This window comes from Zingiber officinale, chromosome 4A, assembly GCF_018446385.1.
Source record: "Zingiber officinale cultivar Zhangliang chromosome 4A, Zo_v1.1, whole genome shotgun sequence".
Lineage (NCBI taxonomy): Eukaryota > Viridiplantae > Streptophyta > Magnoliopsida > Zingiberales > Zingiberaceae > Zingiber > Zingiber officinale.
Genome location: NC_055992.1, coordinates 120,409,409 through 120,423,842, shown reverse-complemented (window position 1 = coordinate 120,423,842; position 14,434 = coordinate 120,409,409). Strand labels below are relative to the sequence as shown.

Sequence of the window (14,434 nt, the reverse complement as noted above, 5' to 3'; positions counted from 1 at the left end):
CTATTTGGGAGTCTAGAGGAGCCATGGAGTGTGCCAAATGGTTTGGAGACGAACTTGAGTCTCAAACCTAGGGATTTGGCACACATGGATTGTGTTTCATGCAAGAAATATGACATTTGGGGTCATATAGTATGATAATTGGTTTTGGATGTATAGATGTCATATAAACCAATGCTAGGGATGCATTGTGGGTTGGTATGGGCAAATACATCAAAAGGAAGCCAAAACTAGGACTTTAGGTCAAGGTTCAATTGAACCATTTAGCTAGTTTTAGATTTTGTGTCAATCTTGGGATTGGTAATAGATACATTTTGTAATGTATTTTTCCCAAGTAGAAAAGGGTACAATAGACCTCTCCACAAAATTTGGAAATTTTTGGAGGTCTAGGGAATTTCTGGTGCATTTCTGAAGTTGGCCTGAAAAGACTGATTTTTTCATAAATAGGGTACCAGTCGACTGGTACAGATACCAGTCGACTGGTAACAGTGTTTTTGAGCACAGAATGCCTCTGTAAGCTCATTTTGTCGATACCAGTCAACTGGTAACAGTAGATTTCGACCACAGAATGCTTCTGTAAGGTTGTATCGAAGGAGGCAGTCGACTGGCACTTGGGGCAGTCGACTGATACCAGCCTGATATTATTTTTCAGAGCTGTTCTTGACCATGTAAACTCGTTTAGATGTATGGAATCTATGGGGGATAAATACATGAGTTTATGGTCAGTTTGAACGATAAGTTTTCAACAATTGGGATATTGTTGGAGAACTTTTTGGATGTTAGGCAAATGGGGAGAAGTAAGGTTTAGTTAGGAAAACCTTAGTGCCTTTGCGTAGGGGGAGCCTTATGATAGGTTCTTAAAAAGCCTTGTGATAAAATCCTAGCTCAATGGGGAGCCTAGGTGTAGGGGGAGCCTTGGCATAGGTTCCAATGCATGGTGCATTTTTCATTCGGCGGTTGCCAAGTGTGTAGCCTTAGCAACGTAAGTTCATTCGGCGGTTGTCAAGTGTGTAGCCTTAGCAACGTAAGTCCATTCGGCGTTGTAAGCCCAAGTGTGTAGTCTTGGCATCGTAAGTCCATTCGGCATTATAAGTCCAAGTGTGTAGCCTTGGCATCGTAAGTCCATTCGGCATTATAAGTCCAAGTGTGTAGCCTTGGCATCGTAAGTCCATTGTATTAGCATGTTTATTTGCTATTTGTTTTCCCTAACTTAAACGTATTGCCAAACACCAAAAAGGGGGAGATTGTTGGAGCAATCCCAATGGTCCGCGGGACCATGTGTTTTGGTGTTTGGGCAAAGAGTTTAACTTAGGTTTACCCTTGTTATTTGATATGTGTACTTGAGTTGTGCAGGACTGCAGGTGACACATATGACTCAGGTTGACGACTTCGGGTCCGGTGAAGGATGAGCATCCGAGGGACCGTGAACAAGGCAGCAAGGACAATGGCCGAGGGAAGCGACTTCGAGGCATACGCGAAGGATGGCATTGGGGACAAGTCGCGAGCTTGGATGCATCCGAGGGACGAGAGCCAAAGGAAGTAGGCTTGAAGGCAAAAGGTCAAGGCTGCAAAGAAGAGTCAAATGAGTCGTGAGGGTACGAGTGCATGAGAGATTGTACTCGGAGTAAAATCTTAGTTTTAGGGGTTTACTGTAGCGGCAATGTAGCAGTACTGTAGCGCACTGTAGAAGTCGACTGGTGATGGATCAGTCGACTGATGCACTGTAGCAGAGCCGTTAGGCTAGCACCAGTCGACTGGTGCAAGGACCAGTCGACTGGTAACGGGCAAATCAGGTTCTGATTTGTTCCAAGCTCTATAAGAAGGAGCTTGGTATGGCTGGCCAAGGTGACGAAATTGGACTTGGTTAAAGTCTATTTAGTAGTCTACTTGTGCTCAAGAGATATTTGTCTGCCAAGAGATCTTGGTTGGAGTTGTGGTGAGGTTTCTCCACCCACAAGGAGGTTGAGCTAGCCGGAGTTTGCCGGGGACTAATCCACCGACGGATTGAGGGATCGTCCACCTTACGGGCACGCCGTGGAGTAGGAGCAAGTTATCTCCGAACCACGTAAACACCTTGTGTTAGGGTTTGTGTTTGGTTTGTTGTCTTCTTCCTTCTTGTTTTTAGGTTAACTTTCGTATTTGTTAGTTTATTTTTGTATTCCGCTGTGCACTAACATTATAGGAAGTAAAGTTTTAGGTGAGACGCTATTCACCCCCCTCTAGCGGACGTCAAAGTCCCAACAATACTGACAAAAGCCAATCCTGACAAGCTTTACTTTATAAAACACTGAGAGCGGATACACCGACAAATCGATATCATGTAATTAATTTTTACATTAATATATTTTGTTTCTTCTTAAGATTATAAAAAAAATTATAAAAAAGTTAAAGACATAATTATCTTTTATAAGTTTTTTTTACATTTGACTTTTGTGAGGTTAAATATTATTTTTTAAATAACGAAATAAGGGTTTAAAGGTATTTTCCCAAGGTTTTAATTTGAATTGGTCGGAGAGTTGGCGGAATCGAACTTCTTCCACCCCTTTTGCACCGCCATCTTTAAGGAATTGTTCGATTCCAAGCGCGTGAGGGGAGCTTGAGATCGAAGGGAACGGAATCCCGTCTCTCGATCTCTTCGCCTTGCGTCCGCCCCACGCGTTTCCTCTTCCTCGCTTCGGGACAGGGGGACGCCGCGATGAGGGTTACGGCGTTGGTGATCCTCAATTCCGCCGCCTCGTCGTCATCTTCGCCTGAGGCGGCGGACCCGGTGGTGCTGGCTAACGCCACCGACGTCAGCCGCTTCGGTTACTTCCAGAGATTCGCTGCCCGTGAGTTCATCCTCTTCGTCGCGCGTACCGTCGCCAACCGGACGCCGGCCGGCCAACGCCAGTCGGTGCAGCATGAAGGTATTCCCTCGATTCCCTACAAATTCGAGTCTTAATGTTTTATTTTCTTTATTTTTTGTCTCCGCAGTTTGAATCTCAACATCATTTTCTGGTTCGATTACCCTAAACCTTGAGGGATTAAATCGTTCCGCTTATTGCGAATTTTTTGTGCACTTTTTGTGATTTCTTGGTTTAAGGCATTATCTGCTATGATCATCAATCTTGTCGAACAAACTACCTTAGTTTTAGTTTCGTTATGCAAAATGCAGAAATTAAAATGAAATACAGAATCCAAAATATATTAAAAATACAGAATTGCAAAAATATAATTGGTGCAGCGCTGACACCAGAATGCCAGCAGAGGCGGCTTCATCAATGACGAACACAGTTTCCTTGAATTAAACCGTGAGAAGGAATCACAAGAAGCTAGAGGGGAGCAGAGAAGAGGCTGTGGATTCCTGTTGGATGGATGATTTCAGCCTGTATTTATAGACTTAAAATCTAGGCAACTCTAATTTCTGCTCAACCTTCTTACCTTAATTTTTTGATTATTCCACTTTGAGCCATTCGTAATCCATTTACATTGACATTTCTAACAAAGTTTTTCGTAAATGAAGTATTTATCCTTCTCAAACTACCCTAGTTTATAATCTATAAAAAACATTCTTCTGTATAGAATACAAGGTGCATTCTTACAACAGACATGATCTTTGCGCTTTGGCTTTCATGGATGATCATTACCCTGTGCGAAGCGCCTTTGCCCTCCTAAACCAGGTATTGATTCATAATGTTTGCCTGTAACATTGTAATTGTTTTGAGATTTTTTACATCAAGTTATTCTGTTAGTATTGGATAATTTATCTGTGTGCACCTTTACCTCAGGCAAATGATTGTGGCATTGTGCTATTCTTGTGAACCAAGTTGTAATGCCTTGTTGATATTTAAGTGCCGTTTGAGGAAATCTATTAGAATGGAGACTCGTTCGAATTATCCTGTTGTTTGCTTGTATAGATAAATGGTGTTGCATGACACGCTAATTTTAAATTTGTTCCGAATAGTAGTGTGCCGCTTATTTAGGTAAAGGTTGTTGAAGGACTCTTGTCACTGAGATCAGAGGAGATACTATTTGATCATTTTGATGTGTCTTTGCTAATGATAGGTTACTTCAATACTTTTCATGTAATAGATACTGGATGAATATCAAAAGGCTTTTGGTGAATCTTGGAGAGGTGTAAAGGTTGATGCTACTCAACCTTGGCCATATCTGACTGAAGCATTGACAAAATTTCAGGTTTGTTCCTTTCTAATTACTATAAGGCAAATAATGACATGGAGAATTATTATACTGCTCATTCCTCTAATTCTGAAAAATAAAATTTAAGCCTCAGTCCTACCTCAACAACTCACTGGCTCATTCGACTATTGGAAAATAGTCATTTTAGTCTCTTAACAAGATCAAAAATAAGAGGTAACTATCTTATCTGTAATCCTTAAGCTGATGTTGCATCTGCAGAGATTGTCCACGTGGCTGTGCTAATCAGCATTGATATTGAGGCATTGCTAAGTTGTTTATTTGATTTTTTTTGTGTATTAATATTCCAAAATCCAAGGTGTACTCGGTACTTGTCAAGCGAGATCCTCTTATAAGTTGGTAATTGTCGTAAATGTTGCATTCATGGGTATTAAATTATCATCATACAACAAAATTTGCATTTAAGAGTCTGAGTTTATAATGCAATTTTAAAGTTCAAGGTCGATCCTGAACCTGCAAATTCTGACTTTCATGTCAAAATAAGGAAAAACAAGAAATAGAAACATTAGACTGCAGACTATTCAACTCCTTAACAAACAAAGTTCAGAACAATAGTGATTCGCATGCAGAACCTTATCAATGTGAAAGTTCATTGCAATGACGTTTGTTGGTTAACTATTACTTGAATTTTCATACTTAAGTTGAAGTGTTGTTTTTTTTTTATGTCTTTTCCTTTTTTATTTCTTCAGGATCCAGCAGAGGTTGACAAATTGTTTAAAATTCAAAGGGACTTGGATGAAACTAAAATTATCCTGGTAAGTTATTGTCAATGAAACTACTGTGGATTCATAATTTTGCAAGGTTTTCTTATTGGTTCCTTGTTAAAGTGCGTTATCTAATCATTAGAAATGTGACCGTTAAGAAATTGTGCTTTGGTCGCACTTACAAATATATTTTTTTCTCATTTTGATTCCTTCTGTTTTCCAGCATAAAACTATTGAGAATTTATTAGACAGAGGAGTGAAATTGGATGATTTGGTTGAGAAGAGCTCAGATCTTAGTGCTGCATCACAGGTAATGTGCTCCTCTAGTTGAAGTAGACAATCCAAGCTTCTGTATTATTAGGAAATTCAAAACATAAGCTCAAATCTGATGAATAAATCTTTCTCAGTAGGTCTGCTTGTTATCTATCATATATCATTATGGAATTCATTCCGCTTGAAGAGTAATATTGTTATGGCATAGATATCTTCAATCCGAATTGAGGATGCACGCTTGTGTTTTGTAGAACCACACGCTAGACTCCATATCTTACTCTACTATGGATCATCTGATTGATCTTGGTATCATTTTGTTTATTTGGCACAGATGTTCTACAAGCAGGCCAAGAAAACAAACCAATGTTGTACGATGCTATGAGATGATGGTAACTTTATGCTGCTTCACGCTTCTAATTTGATTGGAAGGCGAGTTTGCTTATATAGTGGCATATTGATGTGGTTGTTTAGTCATGTTGTTTTATCTTGGTTACTAAAAAATTCTCAAACATTTTGGAGATATGTATAGGTGATACTATAATGTATAATTGTAAGTTTACGGGAAGTACAAACTGAACAAGTTGTAATATCACTCTCTTGATTGCATGTGTCCATCTGTTCTCTTTTCTTTGATTTGTTGCTTGTGTTACTTCAGTCTCATTTCCTTACTTGTGGTCATCAAACTACTTGCATAGTTGCATCATTCTAACTGTATTGAATTAGTTTTCAAATTTTTAATTTAACCTGTTGAACTGATTGATTCGATGTGATTTAGTAGAGAAGAATGGACTTGCATAGAATCTCAAAAACAAATTCCCTCCTACCAGAAAGTGCCCCATTCTATTACCCAGTCTAGGGTTGCCACTCAACACCCTCATCGAGCCTGTTTGGACACAGTCAAGTACAATCGAAGACTGAAGGCAGTGCCATTTCCCAAACCATTCAGAGAAGACCTCGTCTTCCCTGGCCTCACAATTTTGTGGTCAGCTTCGGTGAAGAAGGTACTGAATGCCATATCTGTCAATTATTTCTATTGTTTGTTTCAAGGATCAATACTTGTTTATATCTTGGACAAACATAATAACTAAACCTCTGTTAGGTGCTTCCTTTGCTTTCTTAAGTTGGCATAATGGGACAATTAGCAATAACATAGTTCAGTGCTGGTTTTGATAGACTTTATTTTTGGCTTTTCTTGACATATTTAGTTAGAATCGGCTTCTTAAGTGTCTCACCAAGCTAGCCATGAGCCAATGACAATCTTTTACGTGTATGACTTGTTCTCGAGCTTTTCTGTTTGCATATCCATAGTTTTGCAGTCACTGTCTTAGTCCCCAATCTGTCTGGATTCTTGTTCTCTGCTAAACTGTTAGATTGAGGTGAATTAACAGTCACTGCTTGATGAATCATATCCGATTCTGAGTAGAATTTATTTGATCTTAGTGAAGTTGATGATAGCACTCCTTGTTATTTCTATATATGTGATCTTTTTGCTCTGTTTGTAGAATAGGTTCCAAGAATTTGACTTGAATGTTTTCCCTTTGTTATAGCAAAGCAGACATCGTCATCTTCTTTGGAAGCCTCATTCTTCTCGGCTATTAACTCTTTTAGAGATAGAGCTGTCATTTGTATGCTGAAATAGAATGTTTAACACAAGCATATGAAACTTTAACTTTTGAACGAAAATCTTCCAGATCTAACTTTATTTATCCTTCAACCAAATAATTGTTTAACTTTGGAAAGAATTATTTATTCAATTCAAGGCTTATCTCTTCTCATACGACTCTTCCAAGAATTGTCTCTTCTTGTTAGCTAAAAGTTATTCTTGCTTTATTTATTTATCATGCCGAGTAAAGTGTTATTATATATATATTGTTTTATGGTGGTCCTTTTTCTTTTATTTCTGTTGACCACTTTTTTGTTTTTTTTCTTTGGACGAATTTGATTGAGTAAACGTCGTCCCTCAAACACAGACTGACTGACTGATGGCTTAAAAAGAAGTGTCGAGTGGCGATCAAAACATCCAATGTAATTGAAACAATAGTGGAAAAAAAATATGCCTTTTATTATGGCTCCACTTTAGAAAATTAGAAAATTATGAATAAAATAAGACGGACACTCTTTTAATTTTATTATTATTCTTATTATTCTTTAAAAAAATCAATTAAAATTTTGAATTAATTGCTTTAACTTTCTAAATCTATATCAGACAGTTGTTGATGAATAAATAGTAGGATAAAATCTAATTAATTAACATATTTCCCGGTTCGATGACCAAATGCCACGAAATTAAGCTTCTCACGGTGGACGAAGTCCTCCGGGGAGGCGCTTATCCCCAACCCAGTCTCCCCTGTCTGTCTCGCTCCTCCTACATTTACACGCCAATCTCCAATTCTGCTTCTCCATGGAGTACTTGATTAATGCGTTTCCGGAAATTGACGCGGCGAAGCATGCTAGTTCAGCTCAGCGGCGACGACGACGGAGACGTCGTCGTCGTGTCAGTAATTAACAGCGCAGAGCAGCAATGATGCCGTGAGCAGGAGGACGGAGGAGAATGGCACCGTCGCCGATGAAGCATCGACGGTGAGAGCTGCAGAGAAAGAAGATGAGGAGAAAAGCCTGCAGCCGAGGAAAAGGCGGAGGAGGTTACGGCCGTTGGCGGAGATATATAGGGTGACCGTGCCCACCGTTCGTGGTCGGCGAAAGTGGCATGCAGAATTTAATTCAGGTCATTAGGAAAGGATTAAGAAAGTAATCCATCGATTCTACGCTGCGTACCAATGGATGTAGTGATTCATTCTCAGGACCGTAAATTATAGTCTAGAGGATCTGTGCTTCCAAAATTTCAAATGCGAAAATACGAATAGAGACAGCCAAGAAAGACGTTAGGTAAAGGAAATTCATGTTTGGATTTTCACCGAGAACAAGCTTGTCGTAATAACAGAGTCAAAAATTAGGTTCTACTCGGGCTAAAATGACCTATGGGACTGATAATTATAATGGACCCAGGCTAATGGTGTCAAATTTACTTAAAAATAATAAAATATAAAGGAATAATTAATAAAGTAAAGTGGTATTCAGTGGCCAGGCTAAAGCTCGGGTACAGCAAAGCGGGCTTTGCCCTTGGCTGGTGGGACTTCGCCCAAAATGCTTTGGTTGAATGGGATGGCTACGTGAACTTGCATGGAAAGGATGGTAGAAGGAGATAGAGAGATTGATCATGGAAACATTCTCTTTTATCCCATTAATTGAGTAAAATTAAATATGAAATAAGAATTTATAAAAAAACAAAGTTGTGCATTTCTTGAGAATTTAATCTTAATTTAGTAGCAACAATATTACATACAACTTGACGCGATCAAGAGAGCGGTTGGAGTTTGCTCGTCTCCTGGTGGAGGTTTCGATCATTGGGGATAGAATTCATGATGTACCAATCATGTTAACTACTGGAGCCCAGGTTGATCTTAGGATTGTTTATGAAATGGTGCCCGAATATTATGAAGTTTGTAAGAAGATTGGTCATCGAAAGGAAGACTGTGTCGCGGTGCATCTCAACCAAATATGACTGCACCTCATGCAGGAAGACCTAATCAGCGGGTCACTAGGGGAGAAGGAGATCGCAACCGAGATACAGAAGTCGGGCAAGACAAACCAACCAACAACCGCAGAATGTGGAGGAATCAACGACACAGAATGGATTGACAATTGTGATGGTGCATAGTCCTAAGCCCATGGCGATTGAACCTCCCCTAGGTCATGAAGAGGTGGGCACGTAGCACGTACATCATGAAGAGGTGCCGAATGCGGAAGAGGAGTTGTTTGTTATACCGGAGGTTTCAAGTAACAAGGAGGTCACTTCCTCTTCAGCGGATCATCAGTCCCAAACGGTTAGTAGTGATACAAATCGATCCTCGGTAGAATCATCTTCAGCTGCTTCGGCACAATCATCTTCGGCTGCATCAATGACACTGGGATCATCTTCTTCAGCATCCTCTCAGGCTGATTCCATGTGTAAAAAAGGGAAGAACAAGGAAGTGATTGGCAGTACAGTGCCCCTACAAAGTGGACGACAACTACGGGTCCGAGCAGCTCGACCGGGAGGTGTAAAATGAAGGTAGTCACATGGAACATTAGGGGCTTTCACAAGTCCCTAAAACATGGGGGGGGGGGGGGTGCACCACCTCCTCAAACAGAAAGATATTCAAGTAATGACATTATTGGAGACGAAGTTGGACGACAATTCTCTTGACCCTATTATGCGTCGGCAGTTTTCAGGTATGGGGTATGTTCATAATTTTAATATGTCTAATCATGATCGTATACTGCTTCATTGAGATATACATAGAGTTGATATGGATGTGCTCTCAACGACCAAACAATTCATTCATTGTCAGATTCGGTGTCAAATTTCCGGGAGGGACTTCTTAGTGACATTTATTTCTGGATTTCATTCTATTGTTACTCGGAGACTGTTATGGGAGGCTCTTACGGATCTTGGGGAGTCTATTCAGAACCATGGTTGATTCTTGATGATTTAATTCTATTATATCGACATTGGATAGACAAAGGCGCTCTCCAGTTACCAATTATGAAATGTGGGATTTCCAAACTTATAGTCAAGTATGTGGTTTGGTGGATCTTCGCTCCATTGGATGTTGGCTCACTTGGACCAATGGTACGATTTCTTGTAAATTAGATAGAGCTTTGGTAAATTATTTTTGGTTATTGGTAGATTTCGATACTTATGCAGAGTTTACGGTGTCCGGGTGTCTCTCGGACCACTCTTGCACCATAGTACACACTCTAGCGAAGGATCAACCCCCAAATCGACCTTTCAAATTCCTTAATATGTGGTCACTAAATGAAGGTTATACCGAGCTTGTGATGGACTCATGGTCACCCCCGGTTATTGGGAATGCTCAATTCATTCTTAAAGTGAAGTTGACACATTTGAAAAAAAGATTAAGGGAGTTGAATAAAAATAATTTGGGGCATATTTCGAAGAAGACAAAGAGAGCAAATGCAGATTTAGAGGAGATACAAAAGAGATCCTAGTAGGAGGTACTATTCTCAGTGACTATGATCATATATGGAGGAAGGTCACTCTACTTGCAGAGGCAAAAAATAATTTTATCAACAACGTGCGAAGAATATTTAATTAAGAAGCTTCGATAAGTGTACTAAATTCTTCCATGATGTAGTAACGCGGAACAATAAAAGGCATGCCATCATCACACTCACAAAGCGAAATGGGGAGCAAACATCAGGCTAAGGTGAAGTGGCAGATGAATTTGTGGGCTTCTTTCATGATCTACTTTGGAAAAAGGTGGCGTACGGACAGTAGTGGATTTCTTGGAAGAAAACTCACTCATGGTCTATCTGAGGACTTAATCAAGTCGGTGGAGGTAGAGGAAATTAAAGTAGCCTTATACGACATTGGGAGTGACAAAGCACCGAGTCCAGATGGATATGGAGCAAAATTTTTCACTTCGTCTTGGGATATTGTTGGATCGGAGTTTATCACAGCCATTCAAGAATTTTTTCAGAGTGACAAACTACTCAAATAATGGAACCATTCATTGATATCTTTGGTGCCAAAGGTAGACCATGCCCCGAGAGTTTCAGATTACTGGCATATCTCTTGTTGCAATGTGTTCTACAAGGTCATTGCAAAGGTACTGATCGGTTGATTAGCGGGGGTTTTGGGGGACTTGTTGGATCCGACGCAAGTGGTTTTTGTAAAAGGGTGATCTATTGGTGACAACATTAATCTCACTCAGGAGTTGCTACGAAAGTATGCACGTAAAAGAATCTCCCCGAGATGTATGATTAAGGTTGATTTGCAAAAGACATTTGATACAGTAGATTGGGATTTTCTCATGGCGGCCCTCGTTGGTTTTGGTTTTCCCCAACGATATTGTGAATGGATTAGGGAGTGTGTAACTACGGTCTCCTATTCTATTTCTCTAAGTGGAGACATTTATGGATTCTTTAGTGGGTGTCGCGGTCTAAAACAAGGTGACCCCCTATTTTCCTTACTTTTTAGCCTATGCATCGAAGTATTATCACGTAGGTTGCCTTCTTGTCATCCTCTTTTCACTTCTATCCTATGTGTAAAGAGGTTGGCATCACACATCTTGCATATGTCGATGATTTGATGTTGTTTGCACGGACGGATGAGCCCTTAATAAAAGTATTGGCGAATTGTTTAGAGGTTTTTAGCAAAGCAGGACTTCGAGCTAATTCATTAAAGTCTCATATGTATATGGCGGAGATTGATGATAGAATGAAGGACCGATTGCTCCAACTTATTGGATTCCAAGAAGGAACATTTCTATTTTGGTACTTGGGGATTCCACTAGCGGCGGAGAAGTTGCAGATTGTAAACTGTGGACTATTTACTTGATTCTATTACAAGGAAGATTAATTCTTGGCCAAAGCATACTTTACCTTATGCGGGGCACTTGGAGTTGGTGAAGATGGTGCTTCAAGGTGTAGTGTATTATTGGCTTTCCATGCTCCCTATTCCCGGCGGTGTCATTGAAAAAATCAAAGCAATATGTCGTACCTTTGTGTGGTCTTCAAAGCATCCTCCTATTTCTTGGGACACTATGTGTCTTTCTCGACATGATGGTGGTTATAGACTTCGAGACCTCCATGGATGGAACGAAGCACTTCTTAGCAAGACATTATGGGAGATTCAAACTAATGCAGATTCACTATGGGTAAGATGGGCGAACCAATATTATCTCAAGAGAACTGATTTTTGGCAATGGGAGATCAAAGCCTCAGACTCTTCTCTTATTAAATGGCTCGTGGACATTCGAAACAAAATTCGAAGGGCTACAAATGGAAGCAGAGAGACGAGCTTGTTGATGGGTGAGTGGTTTAGGGGAAGAAATAGTAGAACTGCAAATGCATATAGTTTCTTCATGCCGAGAGGTCCTGAGGTGTCGTGGGCATCATTAGTTTGAAGGTCGAAAATTATGCCGAAACATCGATTCATTCTATGGTTACTTGCACATGGGAAGCTACAAACAACAGATAAAATGTCATATGTAGAGAACAAGACTTGTATGCTTTGCTAATGTCAAAATGAGTCGAATGGTCACTTATTCTTTGCGTGCTCTATCACATGTGCTCTTTGGAACAAGGTGCGGAGATGGTTAGAGATAAATCATGAAGTTAACTCAATAGAGGAATTATTTCATATCCTTAGCCAATACTACAAAGGTGTGAGCCTGAGAATGAAGGCGAGGTATCTTGGAGTTTCTAGTATGATATATGTTCTGTGGGAAGCTCGCAACAGGTGTCGCTATGAGGGAATAGTTCTTGATGTTGATAGAATGTTGCGCAAGGTCCAAATTCATGTTTATCGTTTTGTGGACTTATGTAGAAATTAGTGATTCACTTCACAAAAGCATGGACGGAACAAATTATAAGATTGGTGTAGATAGTGTTGATGTTGATTTCATCGACGAATCAATTTCATCGACGAAAGGAGAAGGTTGTACGATTTAATGTTTAATTTCATCGGCGAATGGATTTCATTGGTGAATGGAGCAAATATTAATTCGGCGACACAAGAGAATCTTGAGCAGATTTTACAGTAGTAGCGTTGGGGGCACATGCATGCTTGGATAATTTTTAACGTTGGTGGCATATGATGATTGATTTGATAGATTTTTGTTGCATGTCTTTGTATTTGTCTTTTGATTTTGTATGTGAGGCATAAGAGAGAATGGTGAATAGATCCATCTTAATTAATCTATCTAGTTCGTAGCAAATGACTCATGGTAAAGACAGTGTCAAATCCATTGATAACTGGAGCTTTGCCAAAAAGCCCAAAAGGGTGAATAAATCGACCATAATGATCTATCTAGTTCACAGCAAACGGCTCGCGGTAAAGACAACACCAAATCCGTTGATGGATGGGGCTTTGCCAAAAAGCCTAAAAGGGTTCATAGATCCACCATAAGGATCTATCTAATCCGCAGCAAACGGCTTGTGGTAAAGACATGATAAATCCGTTGATAGATAACCAATTGCTAAAAGTGGGGTAACGATCTATGGTGGGATGCTTTGAAGTGGCATTTTATGCTACTGACCGTAGGGTGTTTGCTGTCCGTGGTTTTGATACTCTATCCGTTGTCCGTGATTTTGTTGCTCCATTTGCTTTTCATGACTTGCTCTTCGTGTATGATTGTCACACTTGTTGTTCATAATTTGTAATGCATGTAATTGTGTTTGTGTGATATTATGTATGTGTGATTGGTGAGTGGTTTGACTTTGTTTTTTATTGCAATATGATATATCAGTGGATTGTGTCACGTGATGTATCATGGTGAGAGGGAAGTTGAGTGCATGATGATGTAAGTAAATTGAGTGATGACAAAGGAGTTGACATTAATTATAAAAGATAAATTTCTAATTACTATGTATGATCTGACATTCGATTTAAAAGTTTTTTATCTCTCAAATTAGTTTTATATAAATGTATCTATTTCCATGATAATATGATAAAGGGATGATATAAATTCATTTATTTATAAAGTAAATTAATTTTAAAAGAACTTTAACAATTATTTACTTAATTTTTTATAGAGTTTAAATAAGCTTACATGTTGCATAATTAATTTTAATATGATACTATAAGAAAATAATAATTGTCTAAAAAAAGATCACTAATATGGGTTATTGTCCCACTTAGTGCCTTTTTATTTAATTGTTCCTAAAGTAATCTCAAAAATTAAGAAGGGAAAAAAAACTCTAGAAAAAAATAATTGTGTAAAAAAATTCTGAGAAAAAAAAATAATGCATCTCATATGAGGTTATGTCAGGATGTCTGATATAATATGTTTAAACATTTAATTACGTGATGATGAAAACTTTGTTTAATATTAAAATAGAGATATCAATATTAAAAATATTATTGTGGAATTAAATGTAAGATTTCTATTTAGGGATGGTTAATTGTAAGTATCCATCCACATCTTCACACTAAATATTAGTCAGATTTTAATTTTTATAGTTAGATATGACTATTTGTGACCAACAGAAATTTGTATTAAGTAGCTATAAGAAATAATATTTATTCTTATAAGATGATTACGATTTTTAAGGTTATTTGTTTTCTGCATTCAAGTATTTTTGTCCTTTTTTTAAATCACTCAACTATTTTATTTTAAGTTATACTACGAATTTTACTAGAAAATAAATCAAGAAAAAATCATCTACCTGTTAACTATACCGATTTTATTATCTTT

General features: G+C 38.7%; 1 protein-coding gene across 1 annotated transcript; it reads left to right on the top strand.

Annotated features, from left to right (window-relative positions):
- Positions 1 to 2,536: 2,536 nt before the first annotated feature.
- Positions 2,537 to 5,783, top strand: LOC121970807 (VAMP-like protein YKT61). The gene is made up of 6 exons (XM_042521774.1): positions 2,537 to 2,903; positions 3,559 to 3,656; positions 4,069 to 4,173; positions 4,884 to 4,949; positions 5,122 to 5,208; positions 5,503 to 5,783. Exons 1-6 carry the CDS (start codon positions 2,693 to 2,695, stop codon positions 5,551 to 5,553), a joined length of 618 nt encoding a protein of 205 aa, XP_042377708.1. The 5' UTR covers positions 2,537 to 2,692; the 3' UTR covers positions 5,554 to 5,783.
- The last annotated feature ends 8,651 nt before the right edge of the window (positions 5,784 to 14,434 follow it).

Coding starts and splice junctions, on each gene's coding strand:
- LOC121970807 (XM_042521774.1), top strand. CDS start 2,693: ATGAGGGTTACGGCGTTGGTGATCCTCAATTCCGCCGCCTCGTCGTCA. Junction 2,904..3,558: donor CCAGTCGGTGCAGCATGAAG/GTATTCCCTCGA, acceptor TCTTCTGTATAG/AATACAAGGTGCATTCTTAC. Junction 4,950..5,121: donor ATGAAACTAAAATTATCCTG/GTAAGTTATTGT, acceptor TCTGTTTTCCAG/CATAAAACTATTGAGAATTT.